Here is a 25,000-nt window from a genome sequence, read left to right as displayed (position 1 = left end):
AACTAATGGTTTTCTTGTTGTATTATGTGTTCAAAAGAAAGCTACATAGTTTTTCGTCTGTGACAGTTACTTAATTGAGAAAACAAATCAGTCTGTTATAGTTTAACAAAATGAAACCGTCCTTTCACTGGGTGTGCACGTATCATGAATACCCACAGATATTATGTAATATCACCCTAAAAGACAACTGATCTTTGTAGTGATTGTCCCCGTTTTCAGAGGAGACGGCACTTTCATATGGCTTCATATGTCAGCTGTTATGTAGCTATGATTAGATTGTGTGCATTGTTTATCATCTGGAAGTTCCCCTTTTAGACACTGGGAGCACTCCCTGTATAGAGTGATCCTGAGTCCAGGAATAATTACATGCATTTCAGAGAAACTCATTGTTCTCAGGAAGTGTGTGTGTGTGTGTGTGTGTGTGTGTGTGTGTGTGTGTGTGTGTGTGTGTGTGTGTGTGTGTGTGTGTGTGTGTGTGTGTGTGTGTTGTCCCTGTCCCACTGGACCATAGATTTCTTAAGAGCTTCATGTTCTATACAGTATATATAGTATAAATTAGATTTGCAAAATGTTTTAATTTTTCTTTTGGTAATTTTAAATGTATTTTATATTTTTTAGGGGTGCAGAATATGTATCTGCTAGAGAATGGATGAGGATTTGTTTTGAACTATTGGAATTGCTAAAGGCTCATAAGAAGGCAATCAGAAGAGCCACTGTTAACACCTTTGGCTACATTGCTAAAGCTATAGGGTAAGAATTTTTCTTGATTCTGTTTCTGACTATCTTTGTCTTTTTTGCTGCTGAATATATGATGTTTCGTATACAAATATTAAATATGTATTGTTTACACGGTTATTGACAGCCAATACTAGTTTTACGGCAGTTATTAAAGTGGTTATCCACTAGGTGAACAACCCCTTCTCATTCCCAGTGTTTGACACCAACACCATTAAACCGAAAAGCTTATACTTTCCTCCCGTACCAGCTCCATTCCAGTGGTACTGGCACTTGCCTTACTGGAGCTCGTATGTCCAACGTCGGGGAGAGAGAAAAAGTTGGCGGTGATTTTGCTCGGGGCTCATGTGACATCACAACCTCACAGGAACCTCGGCGCCAGCATGGGAGGTATTTCCTTTTTGTTTTTTTTTAGTTTTTTTGTGGCCAAACATTGGGAATTAGAAGGGGTTATCCTTCAAGTGGACAACGTATTTAAAGAAGTTGACTGATATTCAAATAACCCCCTCATCAGTCACCATATTATTCCCACCACCACTATAATAAAGGTTTTGGGACAGTGTAAACTAGTTGAAAATAATTCGAGTGCTTTTAGTAGGTGGAACAAATTACTTATTATGCTTTGCTTACATAGCGCCATCATATTCTGCAGCGCTTTACAGACCTGATCAGTGTCCCCATTGGGGCTGACAATCTATATTCCTTAGAATGTATTTATAGGAGTGGGAGAAAACCAGAGAACCTGATGGAAACCCACGCAAACACTGGGAGAACATACAAACTCCTTGCCGATGTTATCCTTGGTAGGATTTGAACCAAGGACCCCAGCGCTATAAAGCAACAGAGCTAACCACTGAGCCACCGTTCTGCCCAAACAAAATTTTGTAGTCAAGATATCTTTCTTCAGCGCTCTATTGGGAGACCCAGACGATTGGGTATAGCTACTGCCCTCCGGAGGCCACACAAAGCACTACACTAAAAAGTGCAAGGCCCCTCCCCTTCTGGCTATACCCCCCCGTGGTATCACGGGTTCTCCAGTTTTCAAGCTTTGTGCGAAGGAGGTCAGACATCCACGCATAGCTCCACAGATTTTAGTCAGCAGTAGCTGCTGACTATTTCGGATGGAAGAAAAGAGGGCCCATATAGGGCCCCCAGCATGCTCCCTTCTCACCCGTGGATGGTGTTGTAAGGTTGAGGTACCTATTGCTGGTACAGGGGCTGGAGCCCCACATGCTGTTTTCCTTCCACATCCCCTTGTAGGGCTCTGTGGAAGTGGGATCCTGCCGGCCTCAAAGCTCTGACGCCGGGCTCCATCCACAGACCCATAGCACCTGATGGATACGGAGCAGGAGTACAATCAGGGACATGGCCCTGCATCATACAGGTACTCTGTGTCCCCGGCAGGCACAGACACACTCCGGGCTGGCTGGGTGTTGTAGTCCGCCGGGGACCGTAACGATTGAGTTGGTGTTCCTGCAGTTTACTGGGGGACTTTTGTGTTGTGGGAACGCAGCGCCGACCCCCACTGGACCGGCGGCGCTGCTGTGACTTGTAGCCTACCGTTCTGCTGGGCTTCCGGTTCCTTCAGGGCTGAAAGCCCATTCAACCAGAGCCGTGGGTGCGTCCTGGGCTTTGCGACACCAGGCTTCGGCTCAACAGGTGTGCCAGGCAGCTACCTGGTCGAGTCTGCACACTTTCACCAAACATTATCAGGTGCATACCTATGCTTCGGCGGATGCCAGCCTAGGTAGAAGAGTCCTGCAGGCGGCAGTGACATCCCCGTAGGGGAGGGCTGTTTTGCAGCTCTAACATGAGGTATCTCTTTACCCACCCAGGGACAGCTTTTGGACGTCCCAATCGTCTGGGTCTCCCAATAGAGCGCTGAAGAAGAAGGGAATTTTGTTACTTACCGTAAATTCCTTTTCTTCTAGCTCTTATTGGGAGACCCAGCACCCGCCCTGTTGTCCTTCGGGATTTTTTTGTTGTTTGCGGGTACACATGTTGTTCATGTTGAACGGTTTGTCAGTTCTCCGACGTTACTCGGAGTTAATTTGTTTAAACCAGTTATTGGCTTCCTCCTTCTTGCTTTGGCACTAAAACTGGAGAACCCGTGATACCACGGGGGGGTATAGCCAGAAGGGGAGGGGCCTTGCACTTTTTAGTGTAGTGCTTTGTGTGGCCTCCGGAGGGCAGTAGCTATACCCAATCGTCTGGGTCTCCCAATAAGATCTAGAAGAAAAGGAATTTACGGTAAGTAACAAAATTCCCTTCTTTTAATGCCTAACGACTACAATTTGTGAAATTACAAACCATGTTTTCAACACTACTTGGGTGTCTTTATTGGGCATGGTATAACAAAGTATCTGAATAAACACACAAATACACAAAAATAGCTGAGACCTGGCATAATAAATGGACATTTTAAGAACAAACTGAGCATGGAGTGTGAATCCTTAATTATCTAAGTGGTGTGATACATGATTATTGGGACAATAAAACTAAGATCAGAAACTTCATGTCCTCAAGATGTCTGGAGCAGATTCCTCAGCTGTTGTATATGCAAATTGCCTCTTCAGAGAGGACCAGGAATAAATCTATAACATGAAGTTATATCTTCATGCAACATTTGAGGAATCTGCACCAGAGACAGTAAGGACATCAGTTCTCTGATCTTACATCAATACTGGAACAATAAAACTATCACATCACTTACTTAAGATAATTAGAGGGGTTGTCCACTACAAACCATAGTGGCCACATCGGTGTAAAGCTGTGACCGAAGGCTTTTTCCAATTACCTGCTGTTGTCCATTCTGCCTATCAGCGGCACTATCGCTATCCGCTCTTCCCCCATCACATCACGTGACCCCCGGCTGCAGTGACCTCTGATGTCCAGTGATGTCATGTTAACGTCCGGAATTGGAAGTTGATCCGGCATCACTGAGCTGGGACCCAGTTTCTGTGAGTGACTTGGCTGTGGGCAGAGTTTCACCGCACATCACAGACCAGCATCACTCATGCTTACGGCGCTTTGCGGTAAAGGAGAAACCACGCGAGATGCTTGTCTGTGACATGCGGTGAAACTGCCCACAGCTCTAACCAGAAAAAGAGCATAAGAGAAATATAAGTTCAAATTTCAAATTCTATAGTGACTCACCCACCAAACAACTGTCACGTTTCACAACTGCCTAATCTTGGTGCATATTTCAATACTGCCTAAAACGTTTGCAAAGTAAGAATGATTTCAAATAAGAGTGTTAATAGTTTGCATTTTGTACACTTGCAAAGAGAATTTGTGACAATCTTCAGAGCAGCAGACCCGGATTCCAGCTATGTGTCACTTACAGGGCTGCTTTCTGTAAGTTTGATAACCTCATACTGATAAATCAGTATTTTATCACTGGATGACTAGTAAACCTCCATATTTATGAGCTCTGTATTACCCCACCACTGATTTGCAGGTTTCTCTGTACACTGTAGGTAGAAAGCTGCCAATCAGTGGTGGGGCAGGGTTATCCGGAGCTCCGCATTCAAAGAACTGAGAGAAATGCAACTGATTTAATAGTCACTGTTTTAAACTGCAAGCAGCCTAGAAAGTCTCTGTACAATCATGCTACTCTCAAATAGGATAGTAAAAACCTGCTGGCAGACTCCCTTAATCAAAATATTAACATTTTTTTTTTTTTTTCACACCTGCCTGAAAGTTTTGCACAGGAATTTTTAAAATGCAGACATAGCCTTAAAGGAAGGGTGTTGCGGTTTATTATTTTTGTATTAATAAATAGTGATTATGAAATCAAGTATTTTTAATACAAAATTAAAATCACAGCTTATTTAGTTTTTATTTAATTCTAATTTTACTGAAGGCACTGGGGGCTGCCATGTTGGATTTGGTGTCTGTAACGACAGTTTCTCACCTTTATGGCAGCCACCTGGGCATAGATTCTCATAGTCTGGCTTCGACCCCATTTAGTAACATTAGAGAAGGCGTCTGCTGTGTCCTGGACGCGTCCCCTGGGCTGTCCAGATCACAGCAGAGGAAGGAGATCAGCACCATCATTGTGGAGCTCACAGCGTATGCGGTTTACTCCACTTTACCCCTGTCAACCACCATCCCGGTGATTGACAGGGCCGCCTGTCCTCCCCCGCCGTTACCGTCTCCAATGACACCCCCCGCTCTACCCAACCCCGCTCTCCCCCCCCCCCCCCCCCCTTCCGCCGCTGCAGGCGTGCATGCAGCAGAGCTGTGTGTTTGTGTGCGCCCCTCCCCCCACCACCGCCGCTGCTACCGTCTCCATTGACACCCCTCGCTTCCCCCCCGTGCCGTGTATCTAATCCTCCTGTGTGATACTGTCTGCTGAGCTGTGTATCTAATCCTGTCCTGTGTGATACGGTCTGCTGAGCTGAGTATCTAATCCTATCCTGTGTGATACTGCCTGCTGAGCTGTGTATCTAATCCTATCCTGTGATACTCCTGCTGTCCTTGGTGACACTTAAGACATTTCTTGTCACCAACAAAATGGCTCCGCACTGTGATCCTAAATTTAATTCTGTTATCCTGTTGGAAACACCCAGATTTGGAGGGGGAGCTGTGACATCACACACAGGGGGGGCAGATTCTGCCCACTTTTACTGCAGCTGTAATGTGAACTATCTCTACAGTAGGATTTCTGTAGGATTTCAGCAGGTGCTCCCCCTAGTGTTTAAGAGTGGAAAATATCAAACTTTTTTTTTAAAAAATATATATTTTGTTCAATTAAAAAATATATAAACAAAACATTAATACTTTACATTTTTTCACTTATTGAAATATATTTTTTTTTGGACACCTTCCCTTTAAGTAATATGCATAGTCCTTATTTTTCTATGGAAGTGTAGATCTGATTTCCTGTATAGATTACACTTTTAGCCATGAATTGTTTATTCTTTTCTTATGAAAATAATTCACTTTGCAAAATTGCTTGGAGTTGCCTGTGTGTATAAAGTGCTAAGTGCCAATGTCGCAGTATGCTAAGTGTCTACAAAAAATGGTTGTGTTTTGTTTTCCTTGCATAGGCCACATGATGTTCTTGCAACACTTCTAAATAACTTAAAAGTACAAGAAAGACAAAACAGAGTATGTACTACAGTGGCTATTGCCATTGTGGCTGAAACATGCTCACCTTTTACTGTTCTGCCTGCACTGATGAATGAATATAGAGTACCCGAATTAAATGTCCAAAATGGTGTGTTAAAGTCTCTGTCCTTCCTCTTTGAATACATTGGAGAAATGGGAAAGGATTATATCTATGCTGTAACACCACTGCTTGAAGATGCCTTGATGGACAGGTAAAGTAGTTTTGCTACTAAAAAATATATTTTCAGTTAAAGAAATGGAATGCTTTTTATGGACAGCAACACACAGCTTTGCAGTTTTGTCTTACTGCTGAGTTTGTTTGCTACTGTAACACATTAAAGGGGTGGTCAGAAACAAAACTTTATTTTACTGCTAAAATTCTATTTCATGTCATAATCTAAATTCTCTTCTAATGTACCTTCATTAAAAAGTCCCTATCGTTCCCTCACTACTCCTTGCTTTTATACATGAAAAAAAAATAAAAGGAACACTAAACTACCACATCCTAGATTTCAATGAAATATTCCAGTTTCAGATCTTCATTACATAGTGCAATGCATTGGGAACAATAAAACACAAAAATGATCAATGTAAATCAAAAATAATATCCCATGGAGGTCTGGATTTGTCTCTCTCTCGCTCTCTCTCTCTCTCATATATATATATATATATATATATATATATATATGTGTATAAATATAATATAAAATTTATATTTAGCTGTACTACCTGGCTTCGCCTGGGTTAATAGCTGCTGTTAACAACTACTGTTAACAGAATGGAATGTATTAACAAAAATGTATTCTGCACACAAAAACCACAAAACAAATGGATATAAATATAATTATAATGTCTGTCTCTTTCTCCGTCTGTCTATATCTCTTTCCCTGTCTGTCTATCTATCTGTCACTTTCCCTATCTGTCTCTTTCCCGGTCTCTTTCCCGGTCTCTCTTTCCATCTGTCTCTTTCCCTCTCTTTCCCTGTGTCTGTCTCTTTGTGTCTGTCTCTTACCCTGGCTGCATTGTGACACGCCAACATTCCATATAAGGGCGTGGCTGCGCATTCTTCTGAAGTTCTGGCTGCACTGTGGCTCCCAGCTCCATTCGCTTTAATGGAGGCAGGTTTTTTGGCGAATAACTAAAGTGCAGGGTTAAAATTTCCCCTCAAAACATAGCCTACCTATGACGCTTTCGGGGTCCAGCAATGTGAGTGTGCAAAATTTTGTGGCTGTTGCTGCGACTGTTCAGATGCCAATCCCGGACATACACACACACACACACACACACACACACACACACACACACACACACACACACACACACTCTCAGCTTTATATATTAATGTTATATGACATCTCTATACCTCTACATCTCTCTATATATGTGTGTATGTAATATATATATCTCAGTGCCTACAAGTAGTATTCAACCCCCTGCAGATTTAGCAGGTTTGATGAGATGCAAATAAGTTAGAGCCAGCAAACGTCAAACAAGAGCAGGATTTATTAACAGATGCATAAATCTTACAAACCAACAAGTTATGTTGCTCAGTTAAATTTTAATAAATTTTCAACATAAAAGTGTGGGTCAATTATTATTCAACCCCTAGGTTTAATATTTTGTGGAATAACCCTTGTTTGCAATTACAGCTAATAATCGTCTTTTATAAGACCTGATCAGGCCGGCACAGGTCTCTGGAGTTATCTTGGCTCACTCCTCCATGCAGATCTTCTCCAAGTTATCTAGGTTCTTTGGGTGTCTCATGTGGACTTTAATCTTGAGCTCCTTCCACAAGTTTTCAATTGGGTTAAGGTCAGGAGACTGACTAGGCCACTGCAACACCTTGATTTTTTCCCTCTTGAACCAGGCCTTGGTTTTCTTGGCTGTGTGCTTCGGACCAGATGGCCAGGCCCCTTGGCTGAGAAACAGCCCCACAGCATGATGCTGCCACCACCATGCTTGACTGTAGGGATGGTATTCTTGGGGTCGTATGCAGTGCCATCCAGTCTCCAAACGTCACGTGTGGTTGGCACCAAAGATCTCAATCTTGGTCTCATCAGACCAGAGAACCTTGAACCAGTCTGTCTCAGAGTTCTCCAAGTGATCATGAGCAAACTGTAGACGAGCCTTGACATGACGCTTTGAAAGTAAAGGTACCTTACGGGCTCATCTGGAATGGAGACCATTGCGGTGGAGTATGTTACTTATGGTATTGACTCAAACCAATGTCCCCACTGCCATGAGATCTTCCCGGAGCTCCTTCCTTGTTGTCCTTGGGTTAGCCTTGACTCTTCGGACAAGCCTGGCCTCGGCACGGGTGGAAACTTTCAAAGGCTGTCCAGGCTGTGGAAGGCTAACAGTAGTTCCATAAGCCTTCCACTTCCGGATGATGCTCCCAACAGTGGAGACAGGTAGTCCCAACTCCTTGGAAAGGGTTTTGTACCCCTTGCCAGCCTTGTGACCCTCCACGATCTTGTCTCTGATGGCCTTGGAATGCTCCTTTTTGTCTTTCCCATGTTGACCAAGTATGAGTGCTGTTAACAAGTTTGGGGAGGGTCTTAATTAGTCCGAAAAGGCTAGAAAAAGAGATAATTATTAATTCTGGTGGTTTGAGGGGTTGAATAATAAATGACCCTCTGAATAAACTTTTCACAATTTAAAAAAAAAAAAATAACTTTTTTTTTTTTGCTGCAGTGCATTTCACACTTCCAGGCTGATCTACGGTCCAAATGTCACAATGCCTAGTTAATTCCGAATGTGTAAACCTGCTAAATCTGCAGGGGGTTGAATACTACTTGTAGGCACTGTGTATGTGTGTATGTATGTGTGTATGTATATGTGTATATATATATATATATATATATATATATATATATATATATATATATATATATATATATATATATATATATATATAAATATATATAAAGCTTTGAGTATCCCCAGTACATGCTGGGATACTCAAGTGAGAGCAGGGGTCAGAGGCGACAATCACAGCCCCTGCCACCACCCTGAAACAAAGTCATTAGTGATATCAGTTTCAAGGGCTGCGCTAGTCCCCGCTGTACTGACCATGCTTCAGTTGTCAATTCCGATGTATACTCAGTAGGATCTTGTGGCTGTGCAACATTCTTTTGAATGCATATTGGCAGTGTGCTAACTCGCTGAGTCTGATAAGAAATGACTAGCCAGCCAAGAGAGTGCATAGTCAGTGCGCATTATAAGGCTGGGGTCACTCTTGCTTCTGATGCGAGAGCAACGGATGCAACAGGTTAATGACCCTCGAATCAGGCTCTGATGCGAGCGTGAGCCGAGTGTCATGCGATCGGGTCACAGCTGCAGAGGAAAGGGCGGGCACTGATGAGGAGAGGGAGGGGTTAATCTCAATCTCCACCATGGTCAGCCTGTGCATATATCGCACTGCACTAAATAATAATAATCTTTATTGCTATAGCGCCAACATATTCCGCAGCGCTTTACAATTCAGGCGGATCATATACAAATAAGTAACAGTTATAGAAAATACAATATTTAAAGGGAAAAAAGGCAACCCTGCTCGTGAGAGCTTACAATCTAGATTGAGATGGGAGGGGCAAGGTACAAGTGTTTATTTACAGTGACTATCCAGCCATCTCAAGGAAATGGGGGATAGATAATGGCTTCCTGGACCAGTTGGCCATAGCCTTGAGATGCATTTGGGTGCCATGGAGTTTGACGTGGGGTTATTTTCTAAGAAGTTGTGGAGGGATTATGTGAAATTAGTTCAGCTAGGGAGTGTGGTAGGCCGCCCTAAAAAGATGCATTTTTAGGGTGCGTCTGAAGCTGAGTTACTTGTGATTCGTCCTAACTTCTTAAGGTAGAGCGTTCATGAGGTTTGGTGCAGCTCGGAAGAAGTCTTGGATTCTTTAGTGGGAGGTTCGAATTAGTGTGGATGTTAGTCGAAAGTCATTTGCAGAGCGTAGAGAACGGGTGGAGTGATAGGAGGGTGGAGATGTAAGGGGGTGCTGCACTGTGGAGAGCTTTGTGGGTGAGAACAAGCAGCTTGAATTGGATCCTGTGATATATGGGCAACCAATGCAATGACTGGCACAGAGCAGAGGCATCCGAGTAGCGGTTAGCCAGATAGGTGACCCTGGCTGTTGCATTAAGGATGGACTGTAGAGGAGAGAGTCTAGTTAGGGGAAGACCAATTAATAGAGAGTTACAGTAGTCAAGGCGAGAGTGGATCAGGGCCACGGTGAGGGTTTTTGTCGTTTCCATTGTGAGAAAGGGGCGGATTCTAGAGATGTTCTTGAGGTGCAACCGGCAGGAGCGGGCAAGAGATTGTATGTGGTAGGTGAAGGAGAGATCAGTGTCAAGTATAACACGCAGACAGCGGGCTTGCTGCCTAGGACTTATCGTTGTGCCACACACAGAGAGGGAGATGTCAGGTTTAGGAAGGTTGGAAGATGGAGGGAATAGAAGTTGTTCAGTTTTGCAAAGGTTAAGTTTCAGAGACCAGACATGATGTTGCAAACTGCAATCAGGCAGTCACTTGTGTTCTGTAGTACAGCGGGAGTGAGGTCAGGGGATGAGGTGTATAGCTGTGTGTCAACAGCATAAAGATGGTACTGAAAGCCAAATCTGCTGATGGTCATTCCAATTGGGGCAGTGTAGAGGGAGAAAAGAAGAGGGCCAAGGACTGAGCCTTGAGGGACCACAACAGTGAGAGGAAGAGGAGATGTGGAGCCAGCAAATGATACACTGAATGAGCGGCCAGAAAGATAGGAAGAGAACCAGGAAAGAACAGTGTCCTTTTGGCCGATAGAATGGCGCATAGAGAGGAGATGGTGGTCAACCGTGTCGAAGGCGGCAGAAAGGTCAAGAAGAATAAGCCGAGAGTGGTCACCGTTACGTTTTGCTGTCAATAGGTCATTGGTCACTTTGACAAGGGCAGTTTCTGTTGAGTGTAAAGGGCGGAAGCCAGACTGTAAAGGATCTAGAAGAGAATGAGAGGAGAGATAGCGGGTGAGACGAGAGTAGACCAGGCGCTCTAAGAGTTTGGAGATGAAGGGGAGATTGGAGACTTGTCTGTAGTTGCTTGTGCAGGATGGATCAAGAGAAGGTTTTTTTAATAATGGAGTAATGATTGAGTTTTTGAGGGAGCAGGGGAAGATACCAGAAGAGAGAGAGAGATTGAATATTTTAGTTAAATGAGTAGTGACAACCGGAGAGAGGGACTGGAGAAGGTGTGAGGGAAAAGGATCAGTAGGGCAAGTGGTAGGATGAGAAGAGGATAGGAGCCTGGAGACTTCCTCCTCTGTGACTGGGTCAAATGTGGAAAGTGAGCTGGATGGGATTCACAAAGCTTGGTGGCTGGGAGCTGATCTCTCGGCGGAGGTTTTCTATTTTCTCTGTGAAATAAGAGACAAGGTCATCAGCATGAAGGTCTGTGATTGTTGGATAGTGAGGAGATAAGGGTGGTGAAGTAGGTCTGTTTGGCAAGGTGAAAGGAAGAGTTGTAGGTCCTTAACATGAACTTGTAGTGGATGATGATTTCTGGTGTGCGGGTTTTCCTCCATAGGCGTTCGGCACTCTTAGAGCATCGCTGGAGAAATCGAGTTTGTGATGTGAGCCAAGGCTGTTTTACTCTTTGTTTGGAGGGTCTGAGGGTGCTACTTGGTCCAGGGTGCTTCTGAGTGTTTCATTGTAGGGGTTTACAGCTAGATCAGGACAGGAAAGTGAAGAGATAGGGGACAGTGATGATGAGTGTAGAGAGTCTAAGTGTCTGAGAGTCAATGGCCTGTAGGTTTCTGAATGTATGACAGGTGGGAGTATGCTGGGGCGGACGAGGGTTTGTGAGCTTGAAGGAGAGGATGTTGTGGTCAGAGAGGGGAAGAGGTGAGTTGTCAAAGTGAGAGATTGAGCAGAATGGAAAAAGACCAGGTCAAGGGTGTTACCATCTTCATGTGTCTCAGTGGATGAGAGCTGTGAGAGGCCAAGGGAGGTGGTTAGAGATAGAAGCTGGGATGCAGATGGGGAGGAGGGGCTGTTCATGGGGATGTTGAAGTCTCCTAGGATGAGGGTTGGCAATTCTGAGGACATAAAGTGCGGCAGCCAGGCTGAAAAGTGGTCAAGGAACTGGGTGGGTGAGCCTGCTGGACTGTATATGACAGCAACTCTGAGGGAGAGGGGATGGAAGAGCCTGATGGTGTGGACCTCAAAGGATGGGAATGAGTGATGGAGCTGGGGGGGATGACCTGGAAAGTGCATTGTGGGGACAGGAGTAAACCGACTCCACCACCATGTCTGTTTCCAGGTCTTTGTGAATGGGTAAAGTGTAAACCACCATGAGAAATTGCAGCAGGGGAAGCAGTGTCAGAATCCTGAATCCAGGTTTCAGTGAGGGCTAGTAGGTTAAGAGATGTATTGAGAAAGAGGTTGTGGATGTAAGGAAGCTTGTTACATACAGACCGTGGATTCCAGAGAGCACAATTAAAAGAGGGAAGTGAGGGCGTACAACAAATGTTAATAAGGTTAGCAGGGTTTCTATGGGAGGTGGGGGAGGAGGTAAAGTTTGCATTGGGTGGACCAGGATTAGGTGAGATATCACCTGAAAGAAGTATGAGTAGAAGGAAAAAGATCAGATGGTTTTTTGACTTGTGGCATGGCTTTTTGTGTAAGACCCTGGAGCATGATGGATTGCGTTTAATCAGATAGGTGAACAGAGCCTGGGAGCTGTACATAGGAGAGGTGAGGAGAGAGGGACTGATGTGGATAAGTGGTGATGGAAGGGGGACAGGGCGGTGAAAGTGGACAGTAAAGGCACATAGAATGATAGAGATAGGAATAATAGTCATGTTTGACACAGAAGATGTCAAAGAGTAGTTTACCTGCCTCCTGCCCAACTGCCATTTAAATAACTGCCCAGCACTTAGCAACGATGGCACTTTGCATAAGATGGCACGCATGCAGGCACCCCGCACGCGTGCACCCCTTAAGAAAGCCCCAGATATGACATCCGAATGCAGTCCGATGTTTTTCTTGCACCCATAGACTTGTGTAGGTGCAAGTGACACAGCTCCCGCTCCCAAATGCTGCGATCCCACCCCCCCAATAAATATTGTACAAGTCACTAAATATATTTCTAAAGGGAGCTATTGACATGAATTTCTCACCAGATGTCATTTACAACCCATCCAATCCACACAAAAGAATCTAGTCGCATGCATTGCTCAGGTGTGATTTTGGACCATCCTGCCACACAAACACTCTTCAAATCCTGAAGGTCGCGTGGCCTCCTATGAACTCTCAACTTAAGCTCCTTCCATAAATTTTCTGTTAAATTCAGGTCAAGTGATTGGCTGGGTCATTCCAGCAGCATTGGTTTTCTGAAATCAATTGATAATTTCCTTGGCTGTGTGTTTGGGATCATGGTCTTCATTATCCTGGTAGATGGTAGCGGATTTTTTATGAAAAATGTCTTTAATACATTTGTCCATTCATACTTCCTTCAATGATATGAATTTTGCAAGTGCCGTAAACTAAAAAGCTGCCTCATCCCACGATGTTCCCACCTCCAAACTTCACTGTTAATGAGGTGTGGTATGCAGTGTCTTTTGACCTAAAAACATGGTGTGAGTTATGGCATCCAATGACTTTATACTCACCTGGTTGCCGCTTCACACCATCTGAATCAAATATGTTTATCTTGGTCGACCATGGCGAGGCCTGTTATGATTGGAATCTGTTTTGTTAAACAGCTGTATGACATTGGCTACCTTGCTGCAGCTCAGTGTCAGGGTGTAGGCAATCTTCTTATAGCCTAGGCCATTTTTTATGGAGAACAATTTTTTTTTTCCGTTCTCATGACCGCACCATACAGGAGAAAGTGTATCCGCCCCCAGGAACAAGAAAACTTTCTGAAATAAAAGGTGCGGCACCTCTCCAAAGTCGCAGTGTGGCTTCCTGTTCCTGGAAGAGGATACCAAAGTTTACCTGGGGAAATTTCTCCAGACTATTAGGTCTCGGCGGGCCAGGAGGTCTCGGGATCCTGGTGTCACGGGGGGTTGCACGCCGCAGCCCCATTCCTCCATGTCTGGCATTGCACCAGTTGGGAGGTTCCCTAGGCAACCATCGAGCGGCTGGTCAAAGGGTTGCCTTAGAGGACTTGGCTCCTGATCGGGGCTCGCTCATCCATGTGCAGCAGTTGGGGTGGTGACACCGCGGCCGCTTCCAGACCTCGGAAGGCGGTGCCACATGCACCGTCACACACTAGAAATCGCACACGACTGTGTGCCCAGGCGTTAACTCCGCTACTACTTTCGAGTAAGTGGGAGCCAGAGAGGCTCATGGGAGCAGAAGTGACGGTGCACGGATGGTGTCAGAGGCCACCTACTGGATCGAAGGCTGCGCCTGCTGTGTTCCAACAAGTGGCAGGGAATTTTAAATCCAGTCATCCGGACAGCTTGCCTGCAATGGTCCTCCAAGATGCAAGCTCCCACAGCAACCAGCAATACTTAAGATCCCAGACCTGTCCTACTGTGGTAGCCACCAGGGCTCAGGATGGATAAGTGGATCTCAGCACAAAGTCTGATTTTTCTCTCTTTCTCTTTCCTTCTCTTTTTTTTTTCTTTCTAGGCCAAGAAGGCAACAGCAAAAAAGAGGGGAATTTGTGCTCTGCAAAATGCCCTGCCCAAAGGCTACAACAAACAGCTGGTCAACAGCCACTCACACTTGTACATGCCTTCCCTTGTCACCTACTGCCAATTCCGTTGACACCACCAGTCGTGCATAGAAAGGACTGTAGTCCCAAGCCTCACCAGATGATTTTCTTCCAAAAAAGAAAAAAATATATATACAGTATTTATATAATATATTATATAAATATTTATACAGTTAGGTCCAGAAATATTTGGACAGTGACACAATTTTCGCGAGTTGGGCTCTGCATGCCACCACATTTGATTTGAAATGAAACCTCTACAACAGAATTCAAGTGCAGATTGTAACGTTTAATTTGAAGGTTTGAACAAAAATATCTGATAGAAATTGTAGGAATTGTACACATTTCTTTACAAACACTCCACATTTTAGGAGGTCAAAAGTAATTGGACAAATAAACCAAACCCAAACAAAATATTTTTATTTTCAATATTTTGTTGCGAATCCTTTGGAGGCAATCACTGCCTTAAGTCTGGAACCCATGGACATCACCAAACGCTGGGTTTCCTCCTTAATGCTTTGCCAGGCCTTTACAGCCGCAGCCTTCAGGTCTTGCTTGTTTGTGGGTCTTTCCATCTTAAGTCTGGATTTGAGCAAGTGAAATGCATGCTCAATTGGGTTAAGATCTGGTGATTGACTTGGCCATTGCAGAATGTTCCACTTTTTTGCACTCATGAACTCCTTTGTAGCTTTGGCTGTATGCTTGGGGTCATTGTCCATCTGTACTATGAAGCGCCGTCCGATCAACTTTGCGGCATTTGGTTGAATCTGGGCTGAAAGTATATCCCGGTACACTTCAGAATTCATCTGGCTACTCTTGTCTGCTGTTATGTCATCAATAAACACAAGTGACCCAGTGCCATTGAAAGCCATGCATGCCCATGCCATCACGTTTCCTCCACCATGTTTTACAGAGGATGTGGTGTGCCTTGGATCATGTGCCGTTCCCTTTCTTCTCCAAACTTTTTTCTTCCCATCATTCTGGTACAGGTTGATCTTTGTCTCATGTGTCCATAGAATACTTTTCCAGAACTGAGCTGGCTTCATGAGGTGTTTTTCAGCAAATTTAACTCTGGCCTGTCTATTTTTGGAATTGATGAATGGTTTGCATCTAGATGTGAACCCTTTGTATTTACTTTCATGGAGTCTTCTCTTTACTGTTGACTTAGAGACAGATACACCTACTTCACTGAGTGTGTTCTGGACTTCAGTTGATGTTGTGAACGGGTTCTTCTTCACCAAAGAAAGTATGCGGCGATCATCCACCACTGTTGTCATCCGTGGACGCCCAGGTCTTTTTGAGTTCCCAAGCTCACCAGTCAATTCCTTTTTTCTCAGAATGTACCCGACTGTTGATTTTGCTACTCCAAGCATGTCTGCTATCTCTCTGATGGTTTTTTTCTTTTTTTTCAGCTTCAGGATGTTCTGCTTCACCTCAATTGAGAGTTCCTTAGACCACATGTTGTCTGGTCACAACAACAGCTTCCAAATGCAAAACCACACACCTGTAATCAACCCCAGACCTTTTAACTACTTCATTGATTACAGGTTAACGAGGGAGACTCCTTCAGAGTTAATTGCAGCCCTTAGAGTCCCTTGTCCAATTACTTTTGGTCCCTTTAAAAAGAGGAGACTATGCATTACAGAGCTATGATTCCTAAACCCTTTCTCCGATTTGGATGTGAAAACTCTCATATTGCAGCTGGGAGTGTGCACTTTCAGCCCATATTATATATATAATTGTATTTCTGAACATGTTTTTGTAAACAGCTAAAATAACAAAACTTGTGTCACTGTCCAAATATTTCTGGCCCTGACTGTATATAATGAGCTTCCCCTTCTCCCCTCAACACGGTGAAGAAAGAATTTGCGATTGATAGGAAGGAGGCCTGGTCTGGGACAGTCCTGTCATCTAGTAATCCCTGTCTAAGGATAGCGCTCAGGAGGGGGAGGATACATGAGTTAGGGTTCTCATCAGAGCAGTCTAAATCTGATGAAGAGTATGTTCGACCATGCTTTGTGGCATAGGACAAGAGGAAACTCTTTAAAATAATAAGAGCTACCATGGGGGTGAAATCCCCGAATGAGCAGCGATCAGTCCAGGACACCATCTTTTCCAACCTGGAAGAGTGCAGGCATAGGATCTTCGTGGTGCATGAAAACCTGCTGAATTTATTCATGAAGGAAAAGCAGTCAAGAAGGTGTTGGTCCCCCAAATTCTAAAAAGGAAGTACCCCTTTTCGGAGGATTTGTGCCAATCTTGGCACTTACCCTGTTTGGTCTAGTGGTATGATTGTCACTTGGGGTGAGAGAGGTTCGGGGTTCAGATCCTGAGCAGAGCTCATGGAATCCGCCAACCTGTTGGGCTGCGACCAATGCTTGGGTGCAATGCTGAAGGATGCTTACTTGTGTTCGTTGGAGGAGTCGTGGCTGTAATGAAAGTCTCAAAAAAAAAAGTGGCCTTGTCATTTTGAAGACCTAGATTTTCTGAAAGACCTATTAAATAAGAAGTTGGACACCTTCCTTGAAGGAGCCAGGGAAGCAGCAACAGGAACCTTTAAGCCTAAATTGCTGCCACCTGCACTGAGAGATTCCTTGCAAAATGGCTATAAGAACTGGAGGGCCAGATCAGAGACCTGGGAATACAGTTGCTATAAGCTCTGCCAACTATTCAAAATGCAGATATCTTCCTGGCCGACGCCTCAGTAGATGGGGTTAGGTTAGCCACCTATGGCTAATAAAAAAAAACTGGAGCGTAGATTTTCATCAAAACTGAAATTATGCGCTATACCATGCCAGGGGAAGAGAGAAAGTTCAGTCCAAAGAGTTTTTATTCAATAGATTCCCAAAGACTAGCTCCTAGAAGGCAATGACTCCAGGCCTCGAGGGAATCAATACAAACCATTTTACCTCTGGTAGGTCGGCCTCTGACTGGGTTTTTAACAGTCTCCCTTCATCTCAGCCTCAATTACTCTTTTCTCCCTCCACAACACATAATACGCTCCCAGGTGGGCTCAAAGAGCCAAGGGGTTCTGGAACGAATAGTCTTCTCGTTAATAGAGAAGAACATATTGGTCAGCGGTCCAGTAGCATAAGTGTTTTCCAGGTACAACAGCTATCTGTTTTTAGTAAAAAAAACAAAAAAAAACCTGATGGGTCCTTTAGGACCATTTTCAATCTAAGACATCTGAATCGCTAGCTAAAGGTAGAAAGATTCAAAATGGAAACCTTGAAATCAACAGTACGAATCCTACCCCCATTATGCTACATGTCGGTAATAGACCTGACGGATGCTTATTTCCACATCCCTATTCACAAGAACCACCTAAAATATATCAGGCTGGTATGGTGAAAGGGAAGCTGACTCCCCATTTATATGTATCTTCAGTTTGGCATCTCTGTAGCCCCGTAGGTGTTCACCAAAATTGTATCAGATATGGCGTCTTCTATAAGGGAAAAAAGACCACCTAGTAGTCCCTTTCATGGATGACTTTTTGCTAATGAGAAAATCAAAAAAGGATTGTTCAGCAGCTGTCAACCAGGTCACCTCAGTCCTCTGAGGGTTGGGATGGTTGGTGAACAAGAAACAGTCAAGGAAAGACCCAGTTTAAAATCAGGTTTTCTGCGGCATCAATCTAGATTCGGTACGGCAGTGCTGTTTACTTCCAACAAGAAAAATATCCAAACAAGACAGTCTTATCAGCTCAGATGAAGCCGAGAATTTTCTCTAAGGGGAGCAATGTCCCTATTAGGTTCCTTGATGTCTACGATCCCTGCGGTACAGTGGGTTTTAAGATCACTAGAGTGGTGTCAGGATGCAGGCAATCTCAGTAGAGTAGTTCCCTGGAACACAGGAGAGCCCGTGGTTATCACTAGACGCCAAACCAGTGAGGAGGGGAGCCCCCTAGGGGACCAGTACCTTCAAGGGGAATGGAATCCAGCCTTCCAAAGCAGCTCCTCGAACGTAAAAGAACTAGCAGCAGTGACACAGAGGCATTACAGAAGCTGGTAGAGATTATTGCCGGAGAGAACGGGTTAAACTTCTGAGACAAAAATTTGGTAGTGGCCTATCTAAACAACCAGGGAGGCACCAGTTCAAATCCCTGACAGAAGTGACAACATTTTTTTATTTTTTTTAAACGTTATAGTGGAACGGAGGTTGCGGTCACTCACGATGCGCCGCCTGGAAGGCTCAGACAACATCCTAGTGGACTACCTCAGTCGCCATACCTTACAACAAACCAAATAGATTTTAAACCAATAGATGTTCAAACAAATCTGTTTATGTTGTGGAGAACCAGAAATAGATTTATTTGCAAATCGGGTAAGTCAGACAGATTCTTTTCCCTAGATCCCAGGGAGCACCAGAGGGAATGGACGCACTTCTACAGAGATGGGACTTCCAACTAGCATACGCGTTTTCAGTTTGCCAATAATACAGCTAGTTTTGAAGGAAATCAGGACGGAGAAGGCCAGAGTCATCATGATTTGCCCCCTTCTGGACAAAGAGCAGGTTCACGTGGCTGAAAATTTGTTCTGTATCGAACCCCTGGATTCTACCAGACGAACCCGATCTACTTTCTCAGGGGCCGGTTCTTCACTCTCAAGTACAGGGGTTACACTGGACAGCCTGGAACTTAAGAGGAACCTTCTAGCGGCAAGGGGGGTTTTCTCCAAACTTAAATTCCACTTTCCTGTGTAGTTGGAAAGAAGTTACTTCCACAAAGTGTGCAGCAGTATGGGAAAAATTCCTGGAGTTCTCAGGGCGCTGAATAACTGAACATCGGCAAGTGCCAATAGCAGAAGTGTTGCAGTTTCTGCAGAAGGGTCTAGAAAGGGACCCATCTACTAGTACATTAAAAGTAAAGGTAGCAGTCCTGGACACACTGTTTGATAGAAAGATGGCTGACCATCCGTGGGTGCGTAGGGTCATTGGGGGCCTCATTTACTTTTAGAACACTAGCAAGGCCTAGGATAGCACCCTGGGACCTTTACCTGGTATTAACTTCCCTCACAAAGCATTCCTTGGGCCATCTCCTTGGTCTCCACTAAGGCTTTCACTCTGAAGGTGGTACTATTGGTAGCATTAACATTTCCAGACGCATTTGTAAGCTTCAAGCCACTTCCCTTAACTCTCCCTTCATTGCAGTTCAGGATGATAGAATAATATGGAAGCCGAACCCAATTTTTTTCTTCTAAAGGATAATCCAAAATTTCATAGGAGCCAGGAAATTATTTTACCCTCCTTCTGTGACAATCCCAAATCATAAGGAGAGCAGGTCTTTCTTTCCCCGATGTCTGGAAGTGTCCTTAGATACATGGACATAACTCTGCCATGGCAAAAATCCTCCGTCATGTTTGTTCTTTTGGCGGTCCAGATAGAGGGAATATGGCCACAAGTTCCACTATTGCTAGGTGGGTAAGGGGGCCCATTAGTTGGCATATTCAGTGTCAGGACAAGCCCCTCCTCAGGTGATTAGGACCCATTCTACTAGGGCTATATACACTTCTTGGGTGGAGAGGGCGCATGCCTCAGTAGAGCAGATCTGTAAGGCTGCAGTATGATCTGCACTTTCCTCCTTTGTTATAATATAATAGAATATATATATATATATATATATATATATATATATATATATATATATATATATATATATATATAATATTACAGTGGTACCTCGCTTAACGAGTAACCCACCTAACGAGAATTTCGCTTAACAAGCAAAGCTTTCTGTAAATTTGTAACCCGCTTTACGAGAAAGCTTTGCTGTGCGAGCGAAATCCTCACATCACACACTTCCAGTTTCGTCCAGCCACCACACACTGACCTGCACTTTCAGTCCACATAAACACACACATGTACGCACAAACGCACGCACGCACATACAGTATTATGCTCACCTTACCTTCCGTTCCACCGCCGGTCTCATGGTTCTTGTAGTTCCCGGGTACATCGCGACGTCCTCGCGGCGAACTACAAGACCCAGGACGCTTCCGATGGAACGGAAGGTAAGGTGAGCATATAATATTACATAATATTTACCTTTCGTTTCATTGCCGGCCTCCTGGGTGCTGTAGTTCGTCGCTGCGCTCCAGTCCACGCTGTGTATCTGCATCCATAGCGACGAGGGAGGAACTTCCTGTCACCGCTAATGAAAGGCAGAGCGCTGGCCAATCAGAGGCAAGCGGCTCTGCCTTTGACGTCAGCGCTGTGGCCGGGAAGTTCCTGCCTCGTTGTTATGGTAACGCGATACACAGCCCGGCCCCGTACCAGAGAACAGCAAGTCCCAGCAGACCGGCGATGGAACAGAAGGTAAGGTGAGCATATAATGTGTGTGTGCGCATGCGTGCATGTGTGTTTGTGTGAGTTTGTGTGTGTTTGTGTGTGGTTCTGCATGTTTGTGCATGTGTGGAATGACAGAATAGGGGACATTTTAGAAGTTGTGGAGCGGATCGTCCGCATTGCAATGATTTCCTATGGGAAACCTTTCTCTGCTGAACGAGTACCTTGATTAACAAGCACAGTCCCAGAACGGATTGTTCTCGTTAAGCAAGGCACCACTGTATATATATTAGTGTGTGTGTGTGTGTGTGTGTATATGTATATATATATATATTATATTTAAGCTGTACTACCCGGCTTCGCCCGGGTTAACTGCTATAAACAAAATAGAATGAATTAACAAAAATGTATTCTGCACACAAAAACCACAAAACAAATAGAAATGTAATTATTAAAAGGCAGAAACTAAGCTAATAGAAGCATTTCACAACATATATTTCAACACCACAGATATTCCACACAGATTTAACTAAATTGGCCAAGTAATGTGCTCCGTCTGTCACTTTCCCTGTGTCTGTCTCTTTCCCTGTGTCTGTCTCTTTCCCTGTGTCTGTCTCTTTCCCTGTGTCTGTCTCTTTCCCTGTGTCTGCCGCTTTCCCTGTGTCTGCCGCTTTCCCTGTGTCTGCCGCTTTCCCTGTGTCTGCCGCTTTCCCCTGTGTCTGCCGCTTTCCCCTGTGTCTGCCGCTTTCCCCTGTGTCTGCCGCTTTCCCCTGTGTCTGCCGCTTTCCCCTGTGTCTGCCGCTTTCCCCTGTGTCTGCCGCTTTCCCCTGTGTCTGCCGCTTTCCCCTGTGTCTGCCGCTTTCCCCTGTGTCTGCCGCTTTCCCCTGTGTCTGCCGCTTTCCCCTGTGTCTGCCGCTTTCCCCTGTGTCTGCCTCTTTCCCCTGTGTCTGCCTCTTTCCCCTGTGTCTGCCTCTTTCCCCTGTGTCTGCCTCTTTCCCCTGTGTCTGCCTCTTTCCCCTGTGTCTGCCTCTTTCCCCTGTGTCTGCCTCTTTCCCCTGTGTCTGCCTCTTTCCCCTGTGTCTGCCTCTTTCCCCTGTGTCTGCCTCTTTCCCCTGTGTCTGCCTCTTTCCCCTGTGTCTGCCTCCTTCCCCTGTGTCTGCCTCTTTCCCTGGCTGCATTGTGACATGCCAACATTCCATATAAGGGCGTGGCTGCACATTCTTCTGAAGTTCTGGCTGCACTGTGGCTCCCAGCTTCATTCGCTTTAATGGAGGCAGGTTTTTTTTGGCGAATAACTGTAAAGCGCGGGGTTAAAATTTCCCCTCAAAACATAGCCTATGACGCTCTCGGGGTCCAGACGTGTGAGTGTGCAAAATTTTGTGGCTGTAGCTGCGACGGTGCAGATGCCAATCCCAGACACACACACACACACACACACACACACACACACACACACACACACACACACACCTTTATATATTAGACTAGCTGTACTACCCGGCTTTGCCCGGGTTAATAACTGCTGTTAACAAAATAGAAACCACAAAACAAATAGATATAAATGTAATTATGTCTGTCTCCCCCTCTGTATATATCTCTCTCTCTTTCTCCGTCTGTCTCAATCTCTTTCCCGGTTTGTTTATCTCTGTCACTTTCCCGGTCTCTTTCCCTGTCTGTCTCTTTCCCCCTCTTACCCTGTCTGTCTCTTTCCCTGTGTCTGTCTCTGTCTTTGTCTGTCTCTTTACCTGTCTGTGTCTGTCTCTTAACCTGTCTCTCTCTTTCCGTCTGTCTCTTTCCCTGTCAGTCTGTCTTTGTCTGTTTCTTACTCGGTCTGTGTCTGCCTCTTTCCCTGGCTGCATTGTGATGCGCCAACATTCCATATAAGGGCGTGGCTGCGCATTCTTCTGAAGTTCTGGCTGCACTTTAGCTCCCAGCTCCATTCGCTTTAATGGAGGCAGGTTTTTTGGTGAATAACTGTAAAGCTCGGGGTTAAAATTTCCCCTCAAAACATAGCCTATGACGATCTCGGGGTCCAGAAGTGTGAGTGTTCAAAATTTTGTGGCTGTAGCTGCGACGGTACAGATGCCAATCCCGGACATACATACACACACACACACACACACACACACACACACACACACACACACACACACACACACACACACACACACACACTATACACACATTCAGCTTTATATATTAGATATATATATATATATCTATATATATATATATATATATATAATAATCTATTTACTAGCTGTACTACCCGGCTTCGCCCGGGTTAATAACTGCTGTTAACAAAATAGAATGTATTAACAAAAATGTATTCTGCACACAAAAACCACAAAACAAATAGAAATGTAATTATTAAATTGTTGCCTATATTAACCAATCAGAGCTCAGATGAATTAACTGTAGCAAAATAGAAGCTAAGCTGTGATTGGTTGCTATTGGCAGACTGATAAATCTCCAGGCAACAGAAAGCCCTTCGCCTGACAGTATATATTAGCTCACACATAATAGACAGGTCATGTGACTGACAACTGCCGGATTTTCTATATGGTACATTTGATGTTCTTGTAGTTTGGCTGCTTATTAATCAGATTTTTATTTTTTAAGGATAATACCAGACTCTTCACTTTTTCCCCATTATGTAGATAGGGGCAAAATTGATTGGTAAATTGGAACGCGCGGGGTTAAAATTTCGCCTCACAACATAGCACCCAGCGCTGCCCGGGATAGTAACTGTATCTCTGTTTCTCTCCCATTCTCTGTCTCCACCTCTGTATATATCTCTCTGTCTCTCTATCTCTTTGTCTGTCTCTTTCCTTGTCTGTCTCAATCTCTTTCCCTGTCTGTCTGTCTATCTCTGTCACTTTCCCTGTCTGTTTTTTTCCCTCTCTTTGCCTGTCTGTCTTTTTCTTTGTGTCTGCCTCTGTGTCTGTCTCTTACCCTGTCTGTCTCTTACCCTGTCTGTCTCTTACCCTGTCTGTCTCTTACCCTGTCTGTCTCTTACCCTGTCTGTCTCTTACCCCGTCTGTCTCTTTCCCCGTCTGTGTCTGCCTCTTTCCCTGTCTGTGTCTGTCTCTTTCCTTGGCTGCATTGTGACATGCCAACATTCCATTTAAGGGCGTAGCTGCGCATTCTTCTGAAGTTCTGGCTGCATTGTGGCTCCCAGCTCCATTCCCTTTAATGGAGGCAGGTTTTTTGGCGAATAACTGTAAAGAGTGGGGTTAAAATTTCCCCTCAAAACATAGCCTATGATGCTCTCGGGGTCCAGAAGTGTGAGTGTGCAAAATTTTGTGGCTGCAGCTGCGACGGTGCGGATGCCAATCCCGGACATACACACATACATACACACATTCAGCTTTATATATTAGATATATGTATGTATATATGCATGTATGTATAATTGTGTATGTATATATGTGTACATGTGTGTGTGTGTGTGTGTGTGTGTGTGTGTGTGTGTGTATGTACGTACAGTGCCTACAAGTAGTATTCAACCCCCTGCAGATTTAGCAGGTTTGATAAGATGCAAATAAGTTAGAGCCTGCAAACTTCAAACAAGAGCAGGATTTATTAACAGATGCATAAATCTTACAAACCAACAAGTTATGTTGCTCAGTTAAATTTTAATACATTTTCAACATATAAGTGTGGGTCAATTATTATTCCACCCCTAGGTTTAATATTTTGTGGAATAACCCTTGTTCGCAATTACAGCTAATAATCGTCTTTTATAAGACCTGATCAGGCCGGCACAGGTCTCTGGAGTTATCTTGGCCCACTCCTCAAAGCAGATCTTCTCCAAGTTATCTAGGTTCCTTGGGTGTCTCATGTGGACTTTAATCTTGAGCTCCTTCCACAAGTTTTCAATTGGGTTAAGGTCAGGAGACTGACTAGGCCACTGCAACACCTTGATTTTTTCCCTCTTGAACCAGGCCTTGGTTTTCTTGGCTGTGTGCTTTGGGTCGTTGTCTTGTTGGAAGATGAAATAACGACCCATCTTAAGATCCTTGATGGAGGAGCGGAGGTTCTTGGCCAAAATCTCCAGGTAGGCCGTGCTATCCATCTTCCCATGGATGCGGACCAGATGGCCAGGCCCCTTGGCTGAGAAACAGCCCCACAGCATGATGCTGCCACCACCATGCTTGACTG

The 25,000-nt window shown here is 44.5% G+C and overlaps 1 protein-coding gene across 1 annotated transcript in view; it reads left to right on the top strand.

Moving 5' to 3' along the window:
- SF3B1 (splicing factor 3b subunit 1) overlaps positions 1-25,000 on the top strand; it is a 446,304-nt gene that overhangs the window by 378,923 nt on the left and 42,381 nt on the right. The window contains exons 19-20 of the mRNA XM_075319718.1: positions 619-750; positions 5,790-6,062. Coding sequence (XP_075175833.1) covers positions 619-750; positions 5,790-6,062 — 405 coding nt within the window. The remainder of the gene's footprint in view (positions 1-618; positions 751-5,789; positions 6,063-25,000) is intronic.

This window comes from Anomaloglossus baeobatrachus, chromosome 7 (assembly GCF_048569485.1).
Source record: "Anomaloglossus baeobatrachus isolate aAnoBae1 chromosome 7, aAnoBae1.hap1, whole genome shotgun sequence".
Classification (NCBI taxonomy): Eukaryota; Metazoa; Chordata; class Amphibia; order Anura; family Aromobatidae; genus Anomaloglossus; species Anomaloglossus baeobatrachus.
This window is presented reverse-complemented; position numbering and strand designations above follow the sequence as displayed.